Source organism: Ursus americanus, chromosome 14 (genome assembly GCF_024610735.1).
Source record: "Ursus americanus isolate L20-20 chromosome 14, mUrsAme1.1.p, whole genome shotgun sequence".
NCBI lineage: Eukaryota > Metazoa > Chordata > Mammalia > Carnivora > Ursidae > Ursus > Ursus americanus.
In genome coordinates this window covers 52,700,530-52,719,593 of record NC_142140.1, presented here as the reverse complement: position 1 = coordinate 52,719,593, position 19,064 = coordinate 52,700,530, and the positions used below count along the sequence as shown (strand labels likewise).

Genomic DNA, 19,064 nt, shown 5'->3' with positions numbered 1-19,064 from the left:
GGGCGCCTCTGGCACCCAGCGCCCGGCACCGGGTTCCAAGCCCCCCCGTCCCGCCCCCGGGCCTGCCTCAGTCCCACTCTGCCAGCTCTGCTCGGGTGGCCTTCACACCCCGCCAGGCCCGCCTGGATCCCTCCAAATCCCTCCGCGGCTGTGGGGGCGGGGCCTTGCCTCGCGATCCGCGTGTGCTCAGGCCCCGAGCTCTCCAGGCAGGGGGCTTCCAGGTCTCTGCCTCAGTCGTCGCCCCAGCCCCGCGGCCCCATCGCTACTGTGCGAGGGGAGAGGTGGGGGTCCGGAAAATGCAGCTATAGACCCCAGGGCCTGGCCTCCCCCCACCCAGGACACTGAAGACACTGGAGGCCTGTGAGACAGTTTTATTGTTGTTCCAGTCACATTCCACCCTATCTACACACTGATTCTCATGAGCGTGGGGGAGGCCGCCCCCCAAACCAGAGCCTGGACATGGGATCTTTCTGAAGCAGGCGCTTTGGCCTTCTGGTTGCTTCCAACATCTCTCTCGGGCCTGTCCATGCTCTGGGCTGGGCTGGCGACTTGGCTATTTATTCCTCCAGTCCTGGCCGAGGCCCCGGGTGTCCCGGGTGGTGCGGCTGCCTGGGTCAGTGGGGTTTGGGGACATGGCCATCCACGTAGAAGTTCCTGGTGATCTTTGGCAGCGTGAATTCAGCCCCTTCCAGCTCAGGAGTCAGCACGATCTGGCAGCCCAGCCGGGAGTTCTCCTGAAGAAGGGGGGCCATGTCCAGCATGTCGTCCTCCCTGGAGCAAGAACAGCAGTCATCAGGGGGCACGCTGTCCAGCTGGTGAGGGCCCCACTGGGCAGGGAGGAGGCACCTCTCAGGCCGGAGGGGCAGCGTCCCTGCCAGCAGCCACAGCGAGGAGACAGGCTGGGGCTGCCTTCTCCTGCGGCCAGACGGGCTTCTGCACCTCGGGGAGGCAGAGACCCGGTGGCCAAGCCCTGCGGCTTAGAGCGGGGAGGGGCTTCCCCCGCTCACCTCTCATCAGGAGGAGGCAGAAGGTCCAGGTGGTCCTCGCTCACGTACACGTGGCAGGTAGAGCACGCCAGGGAAGCTTCACAGGCCCCTGGGGGCAACAAATGAGGAGGTGCTGGTGAGAGGCACGGTCAAGTAGACGCCATGCGGTCAAAGATAGAAGGGGGGAGAGGCCCTTTGTTTCCTGGCGCCCCTCGTCTCTCCTTCCCGGGCCCACACGGAGCGCACCCTTTGCCCAGTCATTGACTCTCAGCTAGCTGTCCCCGAGCTGCATGCAAGTTCTGCAAAGGGACGTCCAGGGTGTCCCATCTCCCAAGGACTCCCCAGCAGGCTGTGGACCACACTTTGTGCACAGAACCATGAATGAGCATGGATTTGACTTCGGTGTGGCTGAGAGGGGAAAAGTCAGGCAGGGTCCCTGTAGCCTATAAGCCCTTGCCGGGACCCTGTCACTGTGCTGGGCAAATGGGTTTCCGTCTCCCTCTCGCTCCTGAAGATGGGACCTGTTTCCTTAACACCCAGTGTGGCAGGGGACAAGACCAGAAAATAAGGGTTGAAAGATACAGAAGCTGGGGTTTTCTGCTTTTCCCCTGCGCGCATTCCCACCCTTTGGATTGATCGCTGAGAACCGTGCTTGCGGGTAACGTCCCTCCTGGTCTAAAACCTTCCGAGGCCTTTTCGCAGCCAGAATAAAACCAAACTCTTCCACTCAATCCCTGAGATCCTCCTGACCCCTCACTCATTCCACTCCAGCCACACTGGCCCCCTGCTCAACTCCAACGCACCAAGCCTGTCCCCCACCACAGGTCCCCTGTACTTGCTGTACCCTTGCCCTGGAATGCTCTTCTCGCCACTCTGTTACCATGGCTACGTCCTTCTTGTCTTCAGGGAACTCATCTGTCTTCCAGTTCCTCCATCTCCTGTTTCTTGTCCTCTCCCCACACACCCACCACCCCCTCCTGCCCTTGGGGACTCTAATTTCTGCACAGCATTTACCACAATCTCAAGTTACCATCGGAATCTCTGGGTGTACCTATGCTTCATCAACCTGGCCTCCTCTTTGTACTTGGCACTGAGCCTGGCATGTGGATGCTGAAGAGACTTGTGTTATAAGTGAATGGGACAGAATTCTCTCTCTTCCACACATGTTGGGTAATGAGGGCAGCCTCCTGACCTGGAAGAACCTCCCAGGGGGACGTGGTGACTTTGCCCCCATCTCCTGGGGATAAAATGTCTGGACCCTGAAGCTCCAGGCGGTCCCCAGGAATCTCTTCCTCAGCCCTGTTTCCCACCTCATTAGCGTCCTCATCCCACGAGATAGAAATTATCGAACACAATAGTCCCAGCTAGGCACTGCACACTAACCAGACACCAGGCATTCAGCACTACGTATGAGATCTGTTTAATCCTCCGTAGCAATGCAATGAGACAGCAACTGAATTATCCCCTTTTATAGATGAGGCATCAGAGGCCCAGAGAGGTAAAGTACCTTGCTCAGAGTCCTAGAGCTGGTAAGAGGCAAAAGATGAACACAGGCCACTTGCCTCTAAAACTCATGTTCCAATCTCTGTCCTAGACTCTGGATTCCAGAACAGAACTTGAGGTAAGTCTGCCATAACCAGCTGCCCAACAGCCCCACCCCTGATAATGATTAAATCAGGCTCTGTATTATATTCACCCGACAAATAACCCTGTACATTTTTTTTCCCCAGACTGCCCTTTCCAGCTGCTCATGATATAATTACATGTTTACTCCTGGGATTATGGTCCCTATTAAATTGAAATTGATGTGAAATGACAGGGGCCTCATCTGTTTTGTACATTGCTGCCTGGCACACAGTAGGTGTTCAATATGCGTAGAAGGGCAGCACAGATTAGAGGCTAAAACAAGCTGGCTTTGAATCTAGTTTCGCCACTTGGCCTTGGATCACGTCAACTTAACCTGGGGCTGCTTCCTCGCCTATAAAATGAGATAACAATCTCCCCTATCACATAATCTTGTCATGATGATTCAGTCAATAGGTATTTAATGCGCTTAAAGTAATGTCTGCTGTGATTATCTTTTATTCAGCAATTACTGACTTAATACCAGTTACATCTAAATTCCATGACAGGCAATGGATAAATAGCGCCAGGCTTTCCGATCTCATTCTGAGGACAGAAGACAAAAAGGAGAGAAGACACTGAGAAGTCTTAGGAAGACAGTAAAGCACACTGAGGTGACAGAGTGACCGGGGGTTGGGGTTTTAGCTGCGCTGAGGGGATGAGATTGTCAGGAAGATGACATTTATGTTGAAACCTGAAGGATGAAATGGAGCCAGAAGATCTGGTGGGAAAGGACTTCAGATGTCTGGAGCAGCAAATGCAAAAGCCCCGAGGCAGGAATGAACTTGGCTTTTTGTTTGAGGAACAGCAAGAAAGCCAGTGTGTCTAGATTAGAGAGAGGAAGGAGGGAGAGAATACAAGCTCCTGGAGGACAGGAATTTTAATGACCTCTAATAAATGCTCAATAAATAGCTGCTGAGAGAGTGAGGGTTTAGAGCTGGTCAGGCTTTGAGACATTGTTGAGGAGTCTGGATTTTAGCCATGTTTGATGGGAAGCCATGGGAGGGTTAAGTAACAGAGAACCGCATCTGATTTGCAGGGTTTTTAAAACAATGAATAAGAACCTCCCCAATTCCCAGTGCGGGGTTCCCACCTTCCAGGTCCACTCCATGGCGCTGGGCCAGGTGGAGAACATTGTCCCCCACTCTGCCGCTCACGGGAATCCGTTGGCCTGACCGGTCTACGAACACCACGTTCACCCTGGGGACAGATGGGGGTGCAGATACCAAACTTGATGGTGGGCGCGGTGGCCAGGTCACGTCTGGAGTTAGGAGGCCTTGACGGCCAGGGGAATAGGAAGAGATAGAAGGGGGACACAGAATTGAGGCTGCAAGGCAAGGTAGGAACCAGAGGAACCCCGTGGGATAAAGAATGGGGGGCTTGGCCCCCCACACTCACACGTCCCCGGGCCGCTCGGGGCCGCCAGCTTCTTCTTCCCCTGCCTGGCGCGAGCCTGGAAAACACGGTTGGATGAGCGGCCGCGGCGCGCCTTGCGGGCGTCCGACGGGTTAACGCTGTCCCCCAAAGCGCCCCAGGTACCTGTCGCTCGGAATCTTCTGGCTGTCACTGGCGTCGCCGCCTCCCCAGACCCCCGGGAGCCCCCAGGCCGGCTCCACCAGGCTCCCCTGGCCGCCCGCAGCAGAAACCCAGCACTCACGCCTCCCCGGGCCACGGAGGCGGCCATGACAGGCATCACGTGACCCGGGACTGGGCATGCCCAGTGGCAGCCACGCGACCAAAAGGCCCGTAATTGCCCGAATATAAGCACTGTCGTTTGAGGGGGGGCGCGTGCGAGGTAGGACTCCAGGAAGGGACTGCCAGGGTGGGAGGGAGCCAGGAGGTCTCACCCACACAAAAGACCTGCCGGGCCGTCCCAGACTACCCACCCAGGCCATTTGTCCAAAGAACCAGCCAGCTCTGCTTTCTTTAAAACCATTTACTTACAAACTTTAATTCAGCAAAGGAAGGTCTGTGAGAGAGGATTGGGGAGACGACACCCCCCTGGAGTGGATGTGGACCCCCCAGAGTCAGGGGAGGGAAGCTGGTGGCCCAGCCGGCCAGGGGGAGGGCCCAGGATCTCCTCAGGCCGACAGGTCCTGCTGGTGGGCAGGGGCAGAGCTTATCTGCATGAAGTTGCTGGACTGGGCACTGGGCCAACAGGAGGCCAGCTCCAGGTGATGTAGCCTGGGGATGGAGAGGCAGAACTCATCTTCAACATGGGGTGGGGGCAGGGAGACAGCAGAGGCTCAGTGAGATGCACAATACCCGACTCCCACAGACTGACAGCAGGACTGGTTTAAGCTGGCAGAGAAAACCCGTCTCTGCACCTAGGCCTGGGCAAGAGGGATGATGGGGTTGGTTTGCCAAGACCAAGGCTTTAGCCTTCTACTGTCCTCAGAGTGGGGACCCTGGGTGGAGGGGCCCAATCCCCAGGCCAGAGCCATTTGGTCCTGAGTCAAGCTTCCGGAGCTTGGCATCTAAGATGCTCTGACCGCAGGGCCTGGGACCCGGCTTTAAGGCATCAGAAGGCGAGGGAACTGTGGCAGGGGGCTGGAATTCCCCCAGCTGGAATTCAGGCTGGAGTGGGCAGGCAGGGGCAGGACACAGCCATGCCTGCAGCAGACATGAGAGAAAAAGGGCTGAGCCATTTCAAACCGAAAGGAGTGGAACGAAGGCCCAGACACGCTGGACCTTGAAGGAATCAGAGCTGGGGGTCGTCCTGGGTTGTTTAAAAAATAATACAAATTAGAAAAGGAAACAAAAGTCAATTGTCAAAGTTAAAAAAGGGGGACAGTCTCTGATCCTCACGGGAGGTCAGGGGAACCTCCAAGGCACTCGAAAGGCCAAGATATAGGAGTGACGAGGCAGGAGAGGACTCCCAGAGAGACAGACACGGGCAGATACAGGGGAGGGGACAGAGAGCAGGCCAGGGCCCCTCTCTCTTAAGGCTGTAGAGTTTCCATGCCGGGAGCAGGCCAGAGGTGCACAGTGGCCCCCAGACTCCCCCACACTCCTTGGGTTCCGGCTGGTTGGTCAACAAAGTCTTTCAGAGATTTTTCTATTACTGAAAGGGGGAAAAAAAAAACACAAACAGAACACCAGAAAACCCAAAAGCGATTTGGTGCAGGCCCTTGAGCATCTCTGGCACTGGCCCCTTAGAAAATCCTCTTGCGCTTCAGGTAGGAATCTGCGTAGTGGCCCCCAAGGCCCTGGGAGTGCTGGCCCACGTAGCTGCCTTCTGGGCTGGGTTCGGGTGAGGGCAGCAGGTGGGCAAAGCTGCGTTTCTGGCCACCCAGTGGGGTCTAGAGACAGAGAGGAAGGGGTGGCAAGTCAGGGGCCATCTGGGGGCCACTGCTCCCCTGCATGTCCCCGCTGTCCCCCCACTCCCACCCCCATACCTTCAGCAGGTGGCTGTGGCCATTCGGCCCAGGCCCGAGGCCTAGGAGCCCTTCTCCGGAGCCCAGTGGAGAGGAGCCGACCGCCTGAGAGACATGGAAGAGAGATGGAATGGGAGAGGAAGCAGCCCCCAGGGCAAAGGCAAGGGGTTTCAGGCTCAAATCCTGCCTCTACCGCTCATCAGCTAGGAGACTGGCAGAAGAGGACTTCTTTTTGTCTGAGCCTGTTTCCTCATCTGTCAACCGGGGCTAATACCACCCACACCGTAGCCTACAAGAAGTGGAGTAAAAGGTGGCCAGGAAGGCTGGGCAACATTAGGTGCAGGACACACAGGTGTGGGGAGGACGGCCTCTTTGAGCTCAGCCCTGAGCAAGCTGATGCCCGCTGCCACCACCTCAGCCGTGGCCTAGGTACCAAAGGTCATAGGGGCTCCTGCATCCTGGCTGTCCCCGGGGAACTGTCCGCAGCTGGGAAAGCTCCTCACCTTGTTAAGGTGGCTCTGCTTGAGGCCAGCCTGCAGGCCACTGGTGAAGTAGGAAGTGGGCGAGCCCGAATAGAAGTGGGAGAGGGGTCCCCCGCCGCCCCCGCCACTCCGTTCTCCGAAACCACTGGGTGGCGGGGACATCTGCAGAGAGGGGGCGGGCCGAGTGAGACAGATTACTGAAGAATCCAACCCCTTTTGTAGACCCTTCCAAATGCCACCCCAGACTTTGTCATGGGACTAGCTTTGCCCAATGGGACAGCAGCAGGACAATAAAGGCAGAGGTGCCTGGCCTCCCTGCTTCCTCTTGGGAACCCCGGGACCACCACCGTATGCAGGCCAGCATCACAGGGTGGCCTGCTGGAGAACAAGCTCCGTGGGCAGCAGATAGATCGTCCCAGCTGAGGTCCCCTCCCTTGCCTAGTAACCGCCAGGTATGTGACTAAAACCCCTGCAGACTGCTGACCCCAGCTGGGCCGCCAGGGTGACTGCGGGGAACTACCTGCTGGCCTCCCCGAAGACCGGTGAGAAATCACGTATCTGCTGTTCTGAGCTACCAAGTGGTGGGGCAGCTTGTTATGGGGCAAAAGCTAACTGATACACCCAGGAGGTGAAAGGGACGGGGCAGCTCTTACTTTGTGTCGGCTGGGTCTGTGGGGCCCTAGCGCTGGCTCCCGTGGGTGGGAGAAGAGCCGCCGAGGTCCCACATCCTGAAGGAAAGGGGGAGAAGCATGTTGGGCCAGAGTCAGAACCAGCCTCACCCCTGCCTGAGTTCCACGGCACAGCTGTTCCCGGGGAAATCTGGCCCGTCCAGCAGGGGGCACACTCTACTGTGTGGGGGCAACTTCCAACTGCAGGCTGGGCAGCTGGAATGAGACAGAGTGTGCGCTCCACAGCACGAGTGGTAGTGGTTCCACGTCGGCCCCAGAGGCGGCTGCTGTGAAGGCGTGTGGCCCCCATGGGGCCACGTGTTCACTGTTTCAAGGCCCACTGGGCATCTGGGTTTTTAGATGTTAGCGCTGACATTTATTTTGGTTATTTTTTTTAAATGCAGTGTGGGCCAAACACAACACAGGCGGCCTGCAGGTGGATGGGCTGCCACATCTGACCTGGGGGAGGCCGGGACCACGGAAGGAGCAGCTCTCCAGGGACAGCGACGGGAGTCAGAGAAGGGAGAGAAAGACAAGAGAGACCAACGGGACATCGAGCCTTGTCTCTAAGAGGGAGAAGCACAGCCTAAAGCCTCTTGGGAGAGAAAGACAGACAGGAAGCAGGTCTAATGTGCAGAGACAAACAGACATGAGACTTAGGGCAGGGCCTGTGTCTGGCACCTTCCCCGCTATCTCCCCAGTGCTCGCCTGGCCATCAGTACTAGAGAAATAATGCTTTGGAGAATGACTTGCTCTAGAGGGACAAAGGGCTACAGTGGTGGCCCTCGGGAGGGCTGACCACATGGCAGCTAGGTACTCACCGAGGGGTAGTCGAAACCATAGCTGTCAGGCAGCCCTGGTTCAGGGGGCAGGCGGGTGCTGGCGAGAGGGCCGAGCAGGCGGGACTTGAGCTGGAAGGCTTTGCTGCTGCCACCGCCTCCACCACCACCTCCAGGGGCTGGGGGGTTAGGCAGGTGGCCCTCAGCCGGGCGGCGGCTTCTCCCTGTGCCTCCCCAGCCCCGAGCCTCCTTACCCGCCAGGTTGCTGGCCGGGAGTAGGCTGTGTAGGTTCAGGTAGGGATTCAGGGGGATCCGGAAGTCCTTTGGGGGTTCCCCCAGCAGTGAGACCTGTGGTAGGAGGGCTGGATTCGTGAGGGCCCCTGGCAGGCGGGGTCCTGCGGGGCAGGCGGCTGTATGAGCGGTGGGTGCAGGGAGGAGCCTTACCCCAGGGGGTGCTGGCAGAGGTCCACTGTCTTTCTGGAGGCTCCTGAGGCCGGTGCCTCGGAGGCCCACTGGGGCAGGGGGTGGAGTGAGCTGGGCTGCTGGGGGACCCAGGCCTATGGCTTCCCGGTCACCCCCAGAGGGGCCAAGCAGTGGCGGCAGCAGAGGGGGCGGCTTCCCTCGCCGGGGCGGCAGCTCTGGGGGCAGGGCCCCCCCTACGGGGAGAAGGAGGTGTTGGCGCCCAAACCCGCAAGACGCGTCTTCCTGGGGCCCTGAGCCTCTGCTTGGATCGGGACCAGCAGGTATGTGGTGGGCACTCTGCAGAGCCCTCTAAGCACATCACCTCCCAGGATGCTCCCGGCCACCCTGGGAGGAGGGGGCCCAACTGACAGATGTGGCCACTGAGACCCAGAGAGATGAGGTCATTTGCCCATGCCCAGTAAGGAAAGGGGCTCAGAAAGGGGATGTGGGATCAGGTCCAGAAAGATGAGGAGAGGCAGGGTCTGTTACCTGCAGACAGCTCCCCGAGGAGGGGGTTGGCCGGCTGGGTCCCAGGCTGAAGGGTGCCCAGGGGAGAGTCTCCCAGGATTCCAGGCTTCTGGAGACAGAGCACAGTCAGCTGGAGATGGGCCGGTGTAGCCTGGGCAGCACACCCAGGGGTCACCACACCCAGACTCCAGCCCCAGCCAGTCATGGGCAGACACGCACAGTGTCCCCCAGTGTCTGCAACATCCCAGCCATCGCCCATCTGGCCACCCAGTGGTGACGGAGGGCCTCCTGCATACCAGGCCCTGGGGTGACCCTGGGGACATGAACCATATGTTCAGTGTGTCATGGCCTGTCACCCCACACTGCTAATCACTGTCAGACACACATAAGATGACAGTCCTTTCCGGGCACACACTGTCCCACACCCGGTCCCCATGCTGAACATCATGGAAGCACAGTGTCCAACACAGTATAACAGCCACACATGGATCCAGTCACTTTTAGCCACAGAAGAGTGGAAAAGGCCCTAATTCCGTCAGTGACTGTCAGACATACCCATGTCACTGACTTGGCCCTAATGAACCAGACCGGGTAGGTCAGCAGCGTGTGTCTGTGTGTCTACTGGCATATGTGTGTGCATGCCTCCCTCTGAATGTGCGCTGGGAGCAGTCTATGTCCCTGTGTGCTGCACCTGTGTGTGTGTGTGTGTGTGTGTGTGTGTGTGTGTGTGTGTGTATCTTGGTCTGTACGGTGTCCATATATATGCGTTGAAAAGGTAGGAGCAAGACACCAGTGAGCTCCTCCTCTGTGAAGCCTGAACTTTGTCCCCCAGGCTGAGTCACTGCCTGAGTCCTGAGCACCTGCCACCGACACGACCAGATGTCCCATCACCCCACCGACGGCAGGCACCGGCAGACCCGAGTGGGGCGCAGAATGGACCGACAAGGGGCTGGGCATGTGCGCGGATGCGGCGGTCCCGGGGCCCAGGACCATGCGGTTACCTTCTGACTCTGGGTCTGCAGGGCGAGCTGCAGCAGCGCCGTGGACAGCGCAGGCCCGTTGAGCAGCGGCATGGCCGGAGGCGCACCCAGGAGGCCTGGGGGAGATCGGGAAATGAGCACCGGACCCTGGAGGGAAGCGCCTGCCCCCGTTAAGCACAACCCAGGGCCTGAAGCTCCAAGAAAGCAACCGATATACCCCAAAAAAGGGCCCAGGAAGGGGAGTCTGAGGCAGGGAGGGACAGCCCTTTCCGCTTCCGTCTCATGGCAGGTCGCTCTGCTCCCCCAGTGAGGGGCGAGGGACACCAGCTTCCACTGGTGACCGCCGTTTGCATCCCAGCCCCTGCTCACGGGCTCGAGTCACTCAGCGCTTAGATGGGAAAGGAGTCTGGGGAGGCGCTGGGTTCTGAGAGTGCTGGCGACCCCAGCTCCACCTTACCCTGCTTGCCCCCTGCACTGCCGTGGAGCAGGGGGTTCAACAGCAGCTGGAGGGAAGCGGAGGGCCCCAGGTTGCTGAGCAGCTGCAGGATGTTGGGCTCGGGCAGGAGCCCTTTGCCCCGATTGAGGGCCTGCAGAGAGAAACGGAAGAGCAGCTTAGAGCCCCACCTGGCCACAGGGATGCGGGCTCACCCGTCCCTCTTGTCCTGAGTCCAGCTGACAGCCTGACTTTTCAAGAGAGGAGGGCCTGGCCCCTGGTTCCCCCACCCGCAGGGGCACACTTCCTGGGCACGCACTCACCGTGGCCTGTGCGGCGATGAGCGCGGCGAGCATGCTGCGGCCAGGGGGCCCCGGGGCACAGAAGGAGACACGCAGGTGGCTGCCCCCCAGTGCCAGGCCGTCCGCCCGCTGCTGCGCCTCTTCTGCCATCTCTGCCGTCTCGTACTCCAGCACAGCGAAGCCCTTCAGCTGCCCATCCTGGCCATATGCCAGCTGGGGGGGGGGAGGCAGATATGAGCACCCAAGTGGCATAGCCGCTCTCACGTGAAGTTGCAACAGTGACCAGACTCGGATCCTGATCGTGACACTGGCCTCCCCAGAGGGGGTGGGTTTTTAGCCCTATGCTCTTCTGAGCCCTGTTCTTGCATTAGCTCATCGAATCTTCTCAATGGCCCTACGAGGCTGCATCCTACCCACTTTTCAGAGCGGACAAGTGAAGTTCAGAGAGGTCACTATGCCCAAGGTCACGCAGCTGGTAGGAGCGCAAAGCTGGGTTCCACCTCGCATGGGTCAAGCCCCCTGGGCCTCAGGCCAGCGCCACTTTGGGACTGTGATGGAGACCGTCAAGCAAACAAAGGCACAGGGAGACAGGGTGGCGCACTTGAATTACAGAGCTGGGAAGAGGCGGCGCTGGCGGGAGAGATGGGTGGCTCCGAAGCACCGCTCAACTGAGCCTCCGGATGAAGACACACAGCCAGGGCTGGGAGGGCAGGACACAGCCCGGGGGTGAGACACGCGGCCTCCAAGCTTGGGTTCCAGACTAGACGCGCCAGTTGGGAGGGAGGTCCCACAGCCAGCGAGGCCCTTCCGCCTCCCCTGACAGCAGCCCTTTGGTACTTTAGGCCCACAGCCCCTTATCCAGACCCTGGGGCCAGATGTGTCCCAGGATTGAGACTTTTTGAAGAAAGGGAGGCTGGCACACAGGCTGTATGGCACGTGCCCATTGCCCCAGTGGGGTCTGGGGCTCCCGCGCATCAGACATACAAATAGCTCTGCAGCAAGACACAAAGATGAAGGCCACGGATGGCCCATTGTCAGGGCAGGGCAGGCTCTGCCACCATGTGAGCCCGCTACCCACTCACGGAACAAACCTCTTGGTTTTTAGGGCATTGTGGGTGCTGTCCCAGGGCAGGCAGATCCTGGGAGAGAACCTGGTCGGACCCTGCACGCCCGTGGGCTGGCCGCTAAAGAGCTGTTTCACCACATCGCAGAGCCAGGCCCAGTCAGCACCCCCACTCTGCAGGGGAGGAAATGGGCTCTGAGAAGGGCAGTCCTTTGCCCAGGCCGCGGAGCTGGAGCTGCAAGCCGATGCCCTTCAAGAATCCAGCCACCTCTGGGGCGCCTGGGTGGCTCAGTCGTTGGGCGTCTGCCTTCGGCTCAGGGCGTGATCCCGGCGTTCTGGGATCGAGCCCCACATCAGGCTCCTCTGCTAAGAGCCTGCTTCTTCCGCTCCCACTCCCCCTGCCTGTGTTCCCTCTCTCGCTGGCTGTCTCTCTCTCTCTCAAATAAATAAATAAGTAGAATCTTAAAAAAAAAAAAAAAAAAAGAATCCAGCCACCTCTGTGTCACCATGGCTGTTTCAAGAACCGGTGGGGCTCCTCCCGGTCCCCAGTGATGCACAGCGTGGTTTCGAACCAAGACAGTGTCCCTCCACAGAAGACAGCGGAGTCCACGAAACGGAACACGGTGCAGCCCCAACAGCAGTGAAAAAGCTCTCGTGTCTGAGCACGAAAATATGCCCGAGACCAAGGGGAAGAACCAAACGGATGCAGGCACGGCAATATCTGGGTCAGGCAAAGGGGAACGCAAGGACATACACACACATCTGTTTGAAATGCGTAATAAAATCTTGCCGGAAGGAGACACCACACGTGGTTTGAGCAGGGGCTGCAGGCAAAGGCGCCTTCACCACTGACCTTTCTGCTCCTGCTGAATTTCCAAGCAGGACTGGGCTGCCCATTCACAAAAATAAATAAAATGGAAAAGGCTTCTTAAAACACCCAAGGCCTGTGACACCTGCTTTATTCGTATCCGCAGCACTGAGCTATTATGGAGACTGGCCTGTGAGTAACGGGCAAAGCGCGCCAGAGCGGGCTGCTAGGGCATTTCCCTGATGTTCTCATCTTGGTGATGTTGAGAATGACGCTTCCCATCAGGATGGCCAGTTCCCAGCTCGGCAGCCAGCCTTTGGAAGGTAAGGGTGCCCGCTTAAGAGTGGGGGGCCCTGGGGTCAACGGACGGACCTCGACTCCCAGCCCACCTTACTGGCAGGCTGGTGTGGGCACATCACTGCACGTGCCCACCGCTGGGCCTTGTTTTCTTCATTTGTAAGGTGGGGGCAGCAAACGAACCCACCTCAAAGGGTGGTTGTGGGGATTCAAGGAGATGCTCCCTGGGGGCAAGAAAGGGTGGTGCTCCAGGCGTGCACCTGCTCTGAGCGCCCGGTAGGGCGGCTCCCGCCGTCAGCCCACCTCTACTGAGCACTTCACCTTCGCCTCTGACCAAGGCCCAGATGCCCATCTTCTAACATGCGCCGCTTACAAAGGAAGAGAGAGAGGAGTCAAAGGGCAACGAAGGCTTCACGGCTCCTACAGAGGGAGATTAAGGCTCAAACCTCAACGTGCCTGACTCCTGAGCCCAGCCTCAGTTCAACCAGGACACCTACCAGAAGTGGAAGCATGAATAAGCAGCCAATCACAAAGCACTGGTAGCCCTATTTCCAGATGGGGAAACTGAGGCTCAGAGCGAGAACTTATAGTTGGTCATGGCCCTGCTGTCCTACCTTCGTCAGGCTGGCCTGGGGCCCGGGAGCCAGGCTGTGGCGTTCCAATCCCAGCCCCGCCACACCCTGGCTATAGAGCCCTGGGCAGGGCACTTGAACTTGTGCTGCCTGAAAATGGGGTAATACCTGCCTCTCTGGGCTATTCTAGGATGGAGGGATTCTAAGGAATGTGCTCAGTGGGTCCTGAAGGAATGTCTATGCTGGGGGTCTGTCGGTAAGGCTATCTGGGGGCTGAGGAGTGGGCCTGGCCTGTTCTCACGCCACCGTGCCTGTCACAGGGCCAGACACACACACATAAGTGCATGACACAGGTTACTTGAATGAACCAGAAACAACGTGTGAGTGTTGAATCCCTTTTTATGGAGGAGGGAAACCAAGACTCAGAGAGTGAGCGACTTGCCCGGAGCCACAGAACTGGGCTGGAATCCAGCCAAGCCCAACTTCCTGCCCTCCAGGCTTAAATGGACTGTGGGCTTCTCTGGTCAGCCTCCTCAAGGCCAGGCCTAGGAGCCAGGAGGCCACTCGGCAAACATCTGATGAACACGGAAATGGGAGCGAGAGGGGAGCAAGCCTCACACCAAGCTTTCACAAAGGCGGCCTCACCTGCATTTTATAGGAGGCTCAAGGCCCCCGACGTTAAGCAAGTCGCTAAAGGGCGCACAGGGATCTGAACCCCAGCCATCTGGCTCCGAGCTGGGCTGTCACTAACTATACCACGTGGCCTTTCTAACAAGAACCCCGTTCAAATGGCACTGCCGCTGCTTTACTGAAAAGGGACCCAGGAGATTAGAAAAGGCAGGTGACTCCAAAGGGCCCCTCTGAGGCGCTCTGGCCCCGGCCCCAGCTCCCCCAGGCCCCTGCACCAGGCCCAGGGCTCACCTGGCAGAAGGTGGGTGCGTGGACCGCCGACAGCGCCCGGCGCAGGGCGTCCACATCGCTGAAGCCAGGGGGCAGGTGGTCGACACAGAGGCAGCGGGAGTGGAGCAGCACGGGTGTCAGCTGCCCGGCATCTGTCCAGTGCACGTAGAGGGTGCGCGGGCCCAGCGGCTTGCCCAGCAGGTCCGACTTGGCGCGGGCAGCTGAGTCCTTCTTCATGTACTCCGCGAAGCCGTAGCCCTTGGAGTGGCCGGTGCGCTCGCTGTAGACCAGAAAGCAGCGCTCCAGGCTGCCGAAGGGCCGCACCAGCTCCTCGAACTGCTGCTGGGTGAAGCTGGGGGGCAGGTTGGCCACGCACAGCAGCGCGTCCGTGGGCTGCAGCTGCACCGACAGCTCGCGCTCCCGCAGCCGGCTCTGGTGGAAGGCGCTGATGGCAGCCTCGGCCTGCTCCCCGTTCAGCAGGGTCACGAAGGCTGCAGTGGCAGGGGGCGCAGGCTCAGTGGGGACCCTGACGGCGCACCGCTTCACCCCACGGCCGCCCCCCCCACCTCCCTCTATGCCTTGTGTGACCTCAGAACACCCAACAACCAGGACGTGTCAGGGACCAGCCAAAGGAATGCTTGGCAGCCCTGAGCCCCTGCTGCAGGTGTCTCTTGACTCCCTGAGCCCCGCTTCCTGCCCTCGTCCCCGCTCCCCACCCACAGCAGGGCCCACCTACTGGGTGCCTGGCTGGGTCCTACAGGCGACTAACTCGGGTGACACACAGCAGTGGTTAAGCATGAGGTTGCTGGAGCCTGGGCTTCAGTTCCAGCCCCTGAATGGCTCAGTTTCTTCATGGGAAACGAGAATAACTTACTCCTGACAACCACCGTTTGGCCAGCAAGGAAACAGATCCAGAGCAGCACCCCTTGGACTTGAACTCAGGCAGGGAAGCCCCAGTGCCCGGCTGTGCACCCCTCCTTCACCACCTTTCCAGGCCACCAAGACCTCTCATATACGGTCCCACTGCCACTCCTCCTTTGCTCTCCACCCAGCAGCACAGGGAGCCTTTCAAAAGGATAATCAGATGGCGCCGCGTCCTTGTTTAGGGGTTTCTCATTACAGGGGCTAGGGGATCCTGTGTGGCCTGGCCCACTGGCCTTGCTGACCTCCTCTCCCATCTCCTGCTGCTACTTTCTGGACTGTGCCAGGCCCACTGCACCCCGGGCCTTTGCGCCTGCTTTTCCCTGAGCATGGAACCCTGACCTCCATGCTGCTTCACCTGGTTAAACCCCACCCACCCTTCAATCTGCCTGCAAACATCACTTCCCCCACAAAATCTAGCCTGACTTCTCCTGTTAAAGATCCCAAGTCTGTGCTCTCAGAGGGCTCTGGAGCTTCTGGTCGTGTGTGTGTGTGTGTGTGTGTGTGTGCGCGCGTACAAACCTCCATGTTTGCAGCTGTCTGAATAACACCCTTCTCCGCAGACTAGACTGTCTCTGTTAACTGGGTTAACAGTTACATACCCGGTACCCAGCACACAACATTCAGTAAACGTTGCTGGAAGACTGTATGAACGAGAGTGGCAGTTAACCTCTGATTCTTGGCGCCTGGCACATACACATACCTGGTGCTCAGTGAATACTTCTGATTTGTTGCCCCTGATGGTATTTAGTAAGCACCTATCAGGTGCCAGGCACCCACAGCTTTTTAGGTATTTTAAGGTGTTTGGCCTCATAGCTAACCCAAGCACGTCATGCCCAATTTGCTGGTGAGAAAACTGAGGCTCCAGAGGGTAAATCACGTGCCTGTGGCCACAGAGTGAGGCCAGACCAGGACTTGAACCCAGGTCCATTTGCCTCCAGGGCCCAAGATCTTAACAACTATCCTAGCCCACCAGGTGGGTTGCGAGGAGTTACCTGTCCTCAGCTCTTTCTCACCCATCTTACAGATAGCAAGAAAAGGTCCTGGAAGGTTTAATACTGGCAAAATGCATGGCAGGCGTGGACACCCACAGAGAGCTTCCTGTGCTGGGGGGGGGGGGCACCCACGCAGTGCAGGAGGCAGGTGAGTGAGAGAGCGACAACAGCCCAGCCCAGCGTGACAGTGCTATGATGGGTGGGGCGTTCAGGCCACTATGCAGAGCCGCCTGATGCCACCCAGATGGCACAGTGGGCAGCTAAGAGCACTCGCAGAGGAAAAAGCCTGGAATCCAATGGGTGCCTGAGGGGACGGTGAGGCTGGGGCACATCACTGCAAGGTAGTGTCAGGAGAAGCCTCAGAGAGTTTTGAAGAGAAGGAAGAACAATGAAGGAAGGTTAGGACTGGATTTGATCAGGTCTGCAACTGGATCAGAGCCGGCTACTGGGGGGAGGGCAAGCAGGTGCATGAAATCACAGAGGCAGACAGGCCAGAGGGAAGCTGCCCTTTTTGGCAAAGATGGAGGGGGCATGGAGCAGATAGAAAAGGAGGGAATGGAGGGGTGCCAACTATTCTGGAGGACTTGAAGGAGAACAGACAGGCCTGGGTGACTGGCTGGCTGGGTGGAATGGCATGGGAAGCGTGGAGCCCAATGCCCAGGAATCTGGCTGGGAAGCCTAGGAGAGGAACACCAAGGCTGCCCCATAATGGGCAGCCAGGATGAGAGACAGAGTGGGACAATAGTCTGTCCTGCATGGCCTAGGGGACAAGGTTGGGCCTGAAGTTCAGTATAGGAAACACTGGGCCTGGACCCTCCCAGTTTCAGGGACTGTTACCTCCTGCCACTAGCCCAACGCACAGCCCCACAAACCTGTCCCTTTGTATTTGTCCACAAAACAGTACTTGAGCTCATAGTCGCTGAGCAGGTCGTGCACTTCCTGCGGAGACAGAAACCAAAGGATACGGAGTCACTAGGGGCTGAAGGGAGCGACCCAGTACCACCTCCACATGGACCAGCTATGAAGGCAGATCAATTAGCATCCCCATCTTACAAATGAGGAAACACACAGAGCTGGCATTCAGAGCCTAGCTGCGGACTCCAAGCTTTGAACTAACACAACACACCCTAAGAGTCAGATGGGTCTGAGTTCAAGTCCCAGCTCTGCTTGTATGCCCTTAGGGAAATAACTTCAACCCATCTGAACCTCAGTTTGCAAGTAGGACTCTTTCCAACATTCCAACAAATTAGGCATTAACCCATTTTGTAGATGAAGAAACTGAGGCTCAGAGAGACAAAGGAACATGTCCAAGGTCATGCAGTTGGTCAGGGCAGCAGAGGGAATGCCACCCACAGGGTACCTGACTGGGGACCCTGTGTACTTAATAAGCCCATAGAGCATGGTTTCACGTGCCTCCCAATTCCCTCCTGCTGACAGGGTTGGCCTGCTGGTAAGCCAGCTTTTCAGGCAAACTCTGGGGCCTGCCACTGCCAGACACACTGTGCACCCTAAAGGAGAGAGAGTGTTCCCAGCTGAGAGATGGTAGGTACTAGAAGAGCCAGCTTTAGGAAAAAACCAGATCATGCTTAGTGGCACCTGCCCCAGGTCTGTCCCCAAGTCTGCCCCTCCCCACACTGTGAGACCCCACCAGCCATGTGCCTACTCATGGGCAGGGAGAGTCAGTGGCAGATGTGCAGGTGGGTCAGAGAGCAGAGATTTCTCAGCAGCAGGGAGAAAGAACCCATCTCACTGAGGCAGGGCAGGGCAGAGGAAACTACATGCAATCTCCTTGGGTCCAAAGAGCACTGGGAAGCCCTGCCCCATGTAGGCCCCAAAGGAAGGGCACCCCTGGCCAGATCAGTCAAGGGAGGGGGCACAGAATAGTGCACCCCCCTTCCTGCAGTCTGTGAGCTGGGGGCACTAGACTCCATTTTTCCAAATTAATCCAAAGGCTTTTAGAGAAGAAAGACCCCAGGAGCTACTACAACTTCCGGACCTCGCAGAGGAGTCGATAAACGCGTGCTACGGAAAGGCATACTCCAGTCAACCCTGAAACTTATGGATTCAAGGTCCCGCCGTCCCATGGTAGAGGGGGTGGGGAAAAACACAATCAGCAGGGAGCAACTGGCATCCCTACTTCCACAATCCCAATATAGCAGCCCATTCACAATCCCCCAACAAGGCCAAAGTTGCCCGCCCCCTTCCAGTTCCCCGCCCCCTTCAATCACTTGGTTTCGTCCAAGCCTGTGGTCGCCCCTAGCAACGTCCTCCCTCAGTCCAAAATTGGTTTCTCCCTCCATCATTGCCCACCCCCTCCCCACATCCTGCTCTTGGTTTCTCCCGATCCCTCACTGATCCCGCGCTTGGACTCTCCCGCCGACGCCCCCAAGCGCAGGCCAGCGTTGGTGTCGCCCGGTTCCCCCCGCGCACGCGCAAGGTGGTATTTCCCGCCACGCTTCCCCCCCCCCCATACCTGGTTGGTCACGTCCCCCGGGAGGCCCCGGATCAGTATCTTGCGGCGGTTACGGAACTGGCGCTCGGTATGTTCCAGGCGTTTCCGGATCTCCTCTGGATCTAGCGGTGGCAGTTCTTCTTCAGGCGCCCGGCGCTCCGCGGCATCATCAGCTTCAACCTCGGCCCCAGCCTCCGGGCTCAGCGGGGGCCGGTGAGTAACGGACACGTCGGCCGCCATCTTGGGAAACCCGGCGCCTTCTGGGACCAGCGAGCCTGGGCGGAGCGGCATAGAGCGGCAACGAGGGCGCGCCCGCCGATTGGCCAGGAGAAACCCCACCTCCTTTTCCACCCCCTCAGCCCATTGGCTAAGACCCAGCCCGCCTCTCAGAGTTCAAGCCCTGTGTGGGCGCCACAGGCTCCACCCTTTTCTGCCACAGAGATGTCACTCAAAGGACGCGAAGCGCAGTGGGTGAGCTCAGCACGCGTGGAATCAA

General features: G+C 58.5%; 2 protein-coding genes across 4 annotated transcripts; both read right to left on the bottom strand.

Moving 5' to 3' along the window:
• Positions 1-356: 356 nt before the first annotated feature.
• FDX2 (ferredoxin 2) lies at positions 357-4,462 on the bottom strand. 2 transcript variants are annotated; one of them, XM_045774304.2, is made up of 5 exons: positions 4,149-4,462; positions 4,008-4,062; positions 3,703-3,809; positions 1,008-1,095; positions 357-771 (listed from the first exon to the last, which is right to left on the bottom strand). In XM_045774304.2, the coding sequence occupies exons 1-5, from the start codon at positions 4,300-4,302 to the stop codon at positions 615-617; spliced, it is 561 nt and encodes a 186-aa protein (XP_045630260.2). In that variant the 5' UTR covers positions 4,303-4,462; the 3' UTR covers positions 357-614. The 2 variants fall into 2 exon arrangements, with proteins under 2 accessions (XP_045630260.2, XP_087723409.1); XM_087867283.1 differs by lacking the exons at positions 357-771; positions 1,008-1,095 and adding an exon at positions 1,109-3,434 and having other exon boundaries at positions 3,703-3,885; positions 4,149-4,380.
• A 68-nt stretch (positions 4,463-4,530) lies between these two features.
• RAVER1 (ribonucleoprotein, PTB binding 1) lies at positions 4,531-18,882 on the bottom strand. Of its 2 annotated transcripts, XM_045774301.2 has the most exons (14): positions 18,590-18,882; positions 16,989-17,055; positions 14,222-14,691; positions 10,582-10,773; positions 10,283-10,412; positions 9,847-9,941; positions 8,867-8,954; positions 8,360-8,571; positions 8,170-8,263; positions 7,958-8,094; positions 7,122-7,196; positions 6,490-6,630; positions 6,008-6,091; positions 4,531-5,911 (listed from the first exon to the last, which is right to left on the bottom strand). In XM_045774301.2, the coding sequence occupies exons 1-14, from the start codon at positions 18,857-18,859 to the stop codon at positions 5,765-5,767; spliced, it is 2,202 nt and encodes a 733-aa protein (XP_045630257.2). In that variant the 5' UTR covers positions 18,860-18,882; the 3' UTR covers positions 4,531-5,764. The 2 variants fall into 2 exon arrangements, with proteins under 2 accessions (XP_045630257.2, XP_045630256.2); XM_045774300.2 differs by having other exon boundaries at positions 7,958-8,263.
• Positions 18,883-19,064: the final 182 nt, after the last annotated feature.

Bases quoted from the DNA above. Each gene is read 5' to 3' on its own strand.
- FDX2 (XM_045774304.2), bottom strand. From the start codon at position 4,302: ATGCCTGTCATGGCCGCCTCCGTGGCCCGGGGAGGCGTGAGTGCTGGG. The intron at 3,810-4,007 runs GTGAGTGTGGGG...ATCTGTCCCCAG, and splicing joins CCCGAGCGGCCCGGGGACGT to GGTGAACGTGGTGTTCGTAG. The intron at 1,096-3,702 runs GTGGGAACCCCG...TGTTGCCCCCAG, and splicing joins CCATGGAGTGGACCTGGAAG to GGGCCTGTGAAGCTTCCCTG.
- RAVER1 (XM_045774300.2), bottom strand. From the start codon at position 18,859: ATGCCGCTCCGCCCAGGCTCGCTGGTCCCAGAAGGCGCCGGGTTTCCC. The intron at 10,774-14,221 runs GTGAGCCCTGGG...CCCCCCCCCCAG, and splicing joins ACGCACCCACCTTCTGCCAG to CTGGCATATGGCCAGGATGG. The intron at 6,631-7,121 runs GTAAGAGCTGCC...CCCTCTCTGCAG, and splicing joins ACAGACCCAGCCGACACAAA to ATGTCCCCGCCACCCAGTGG.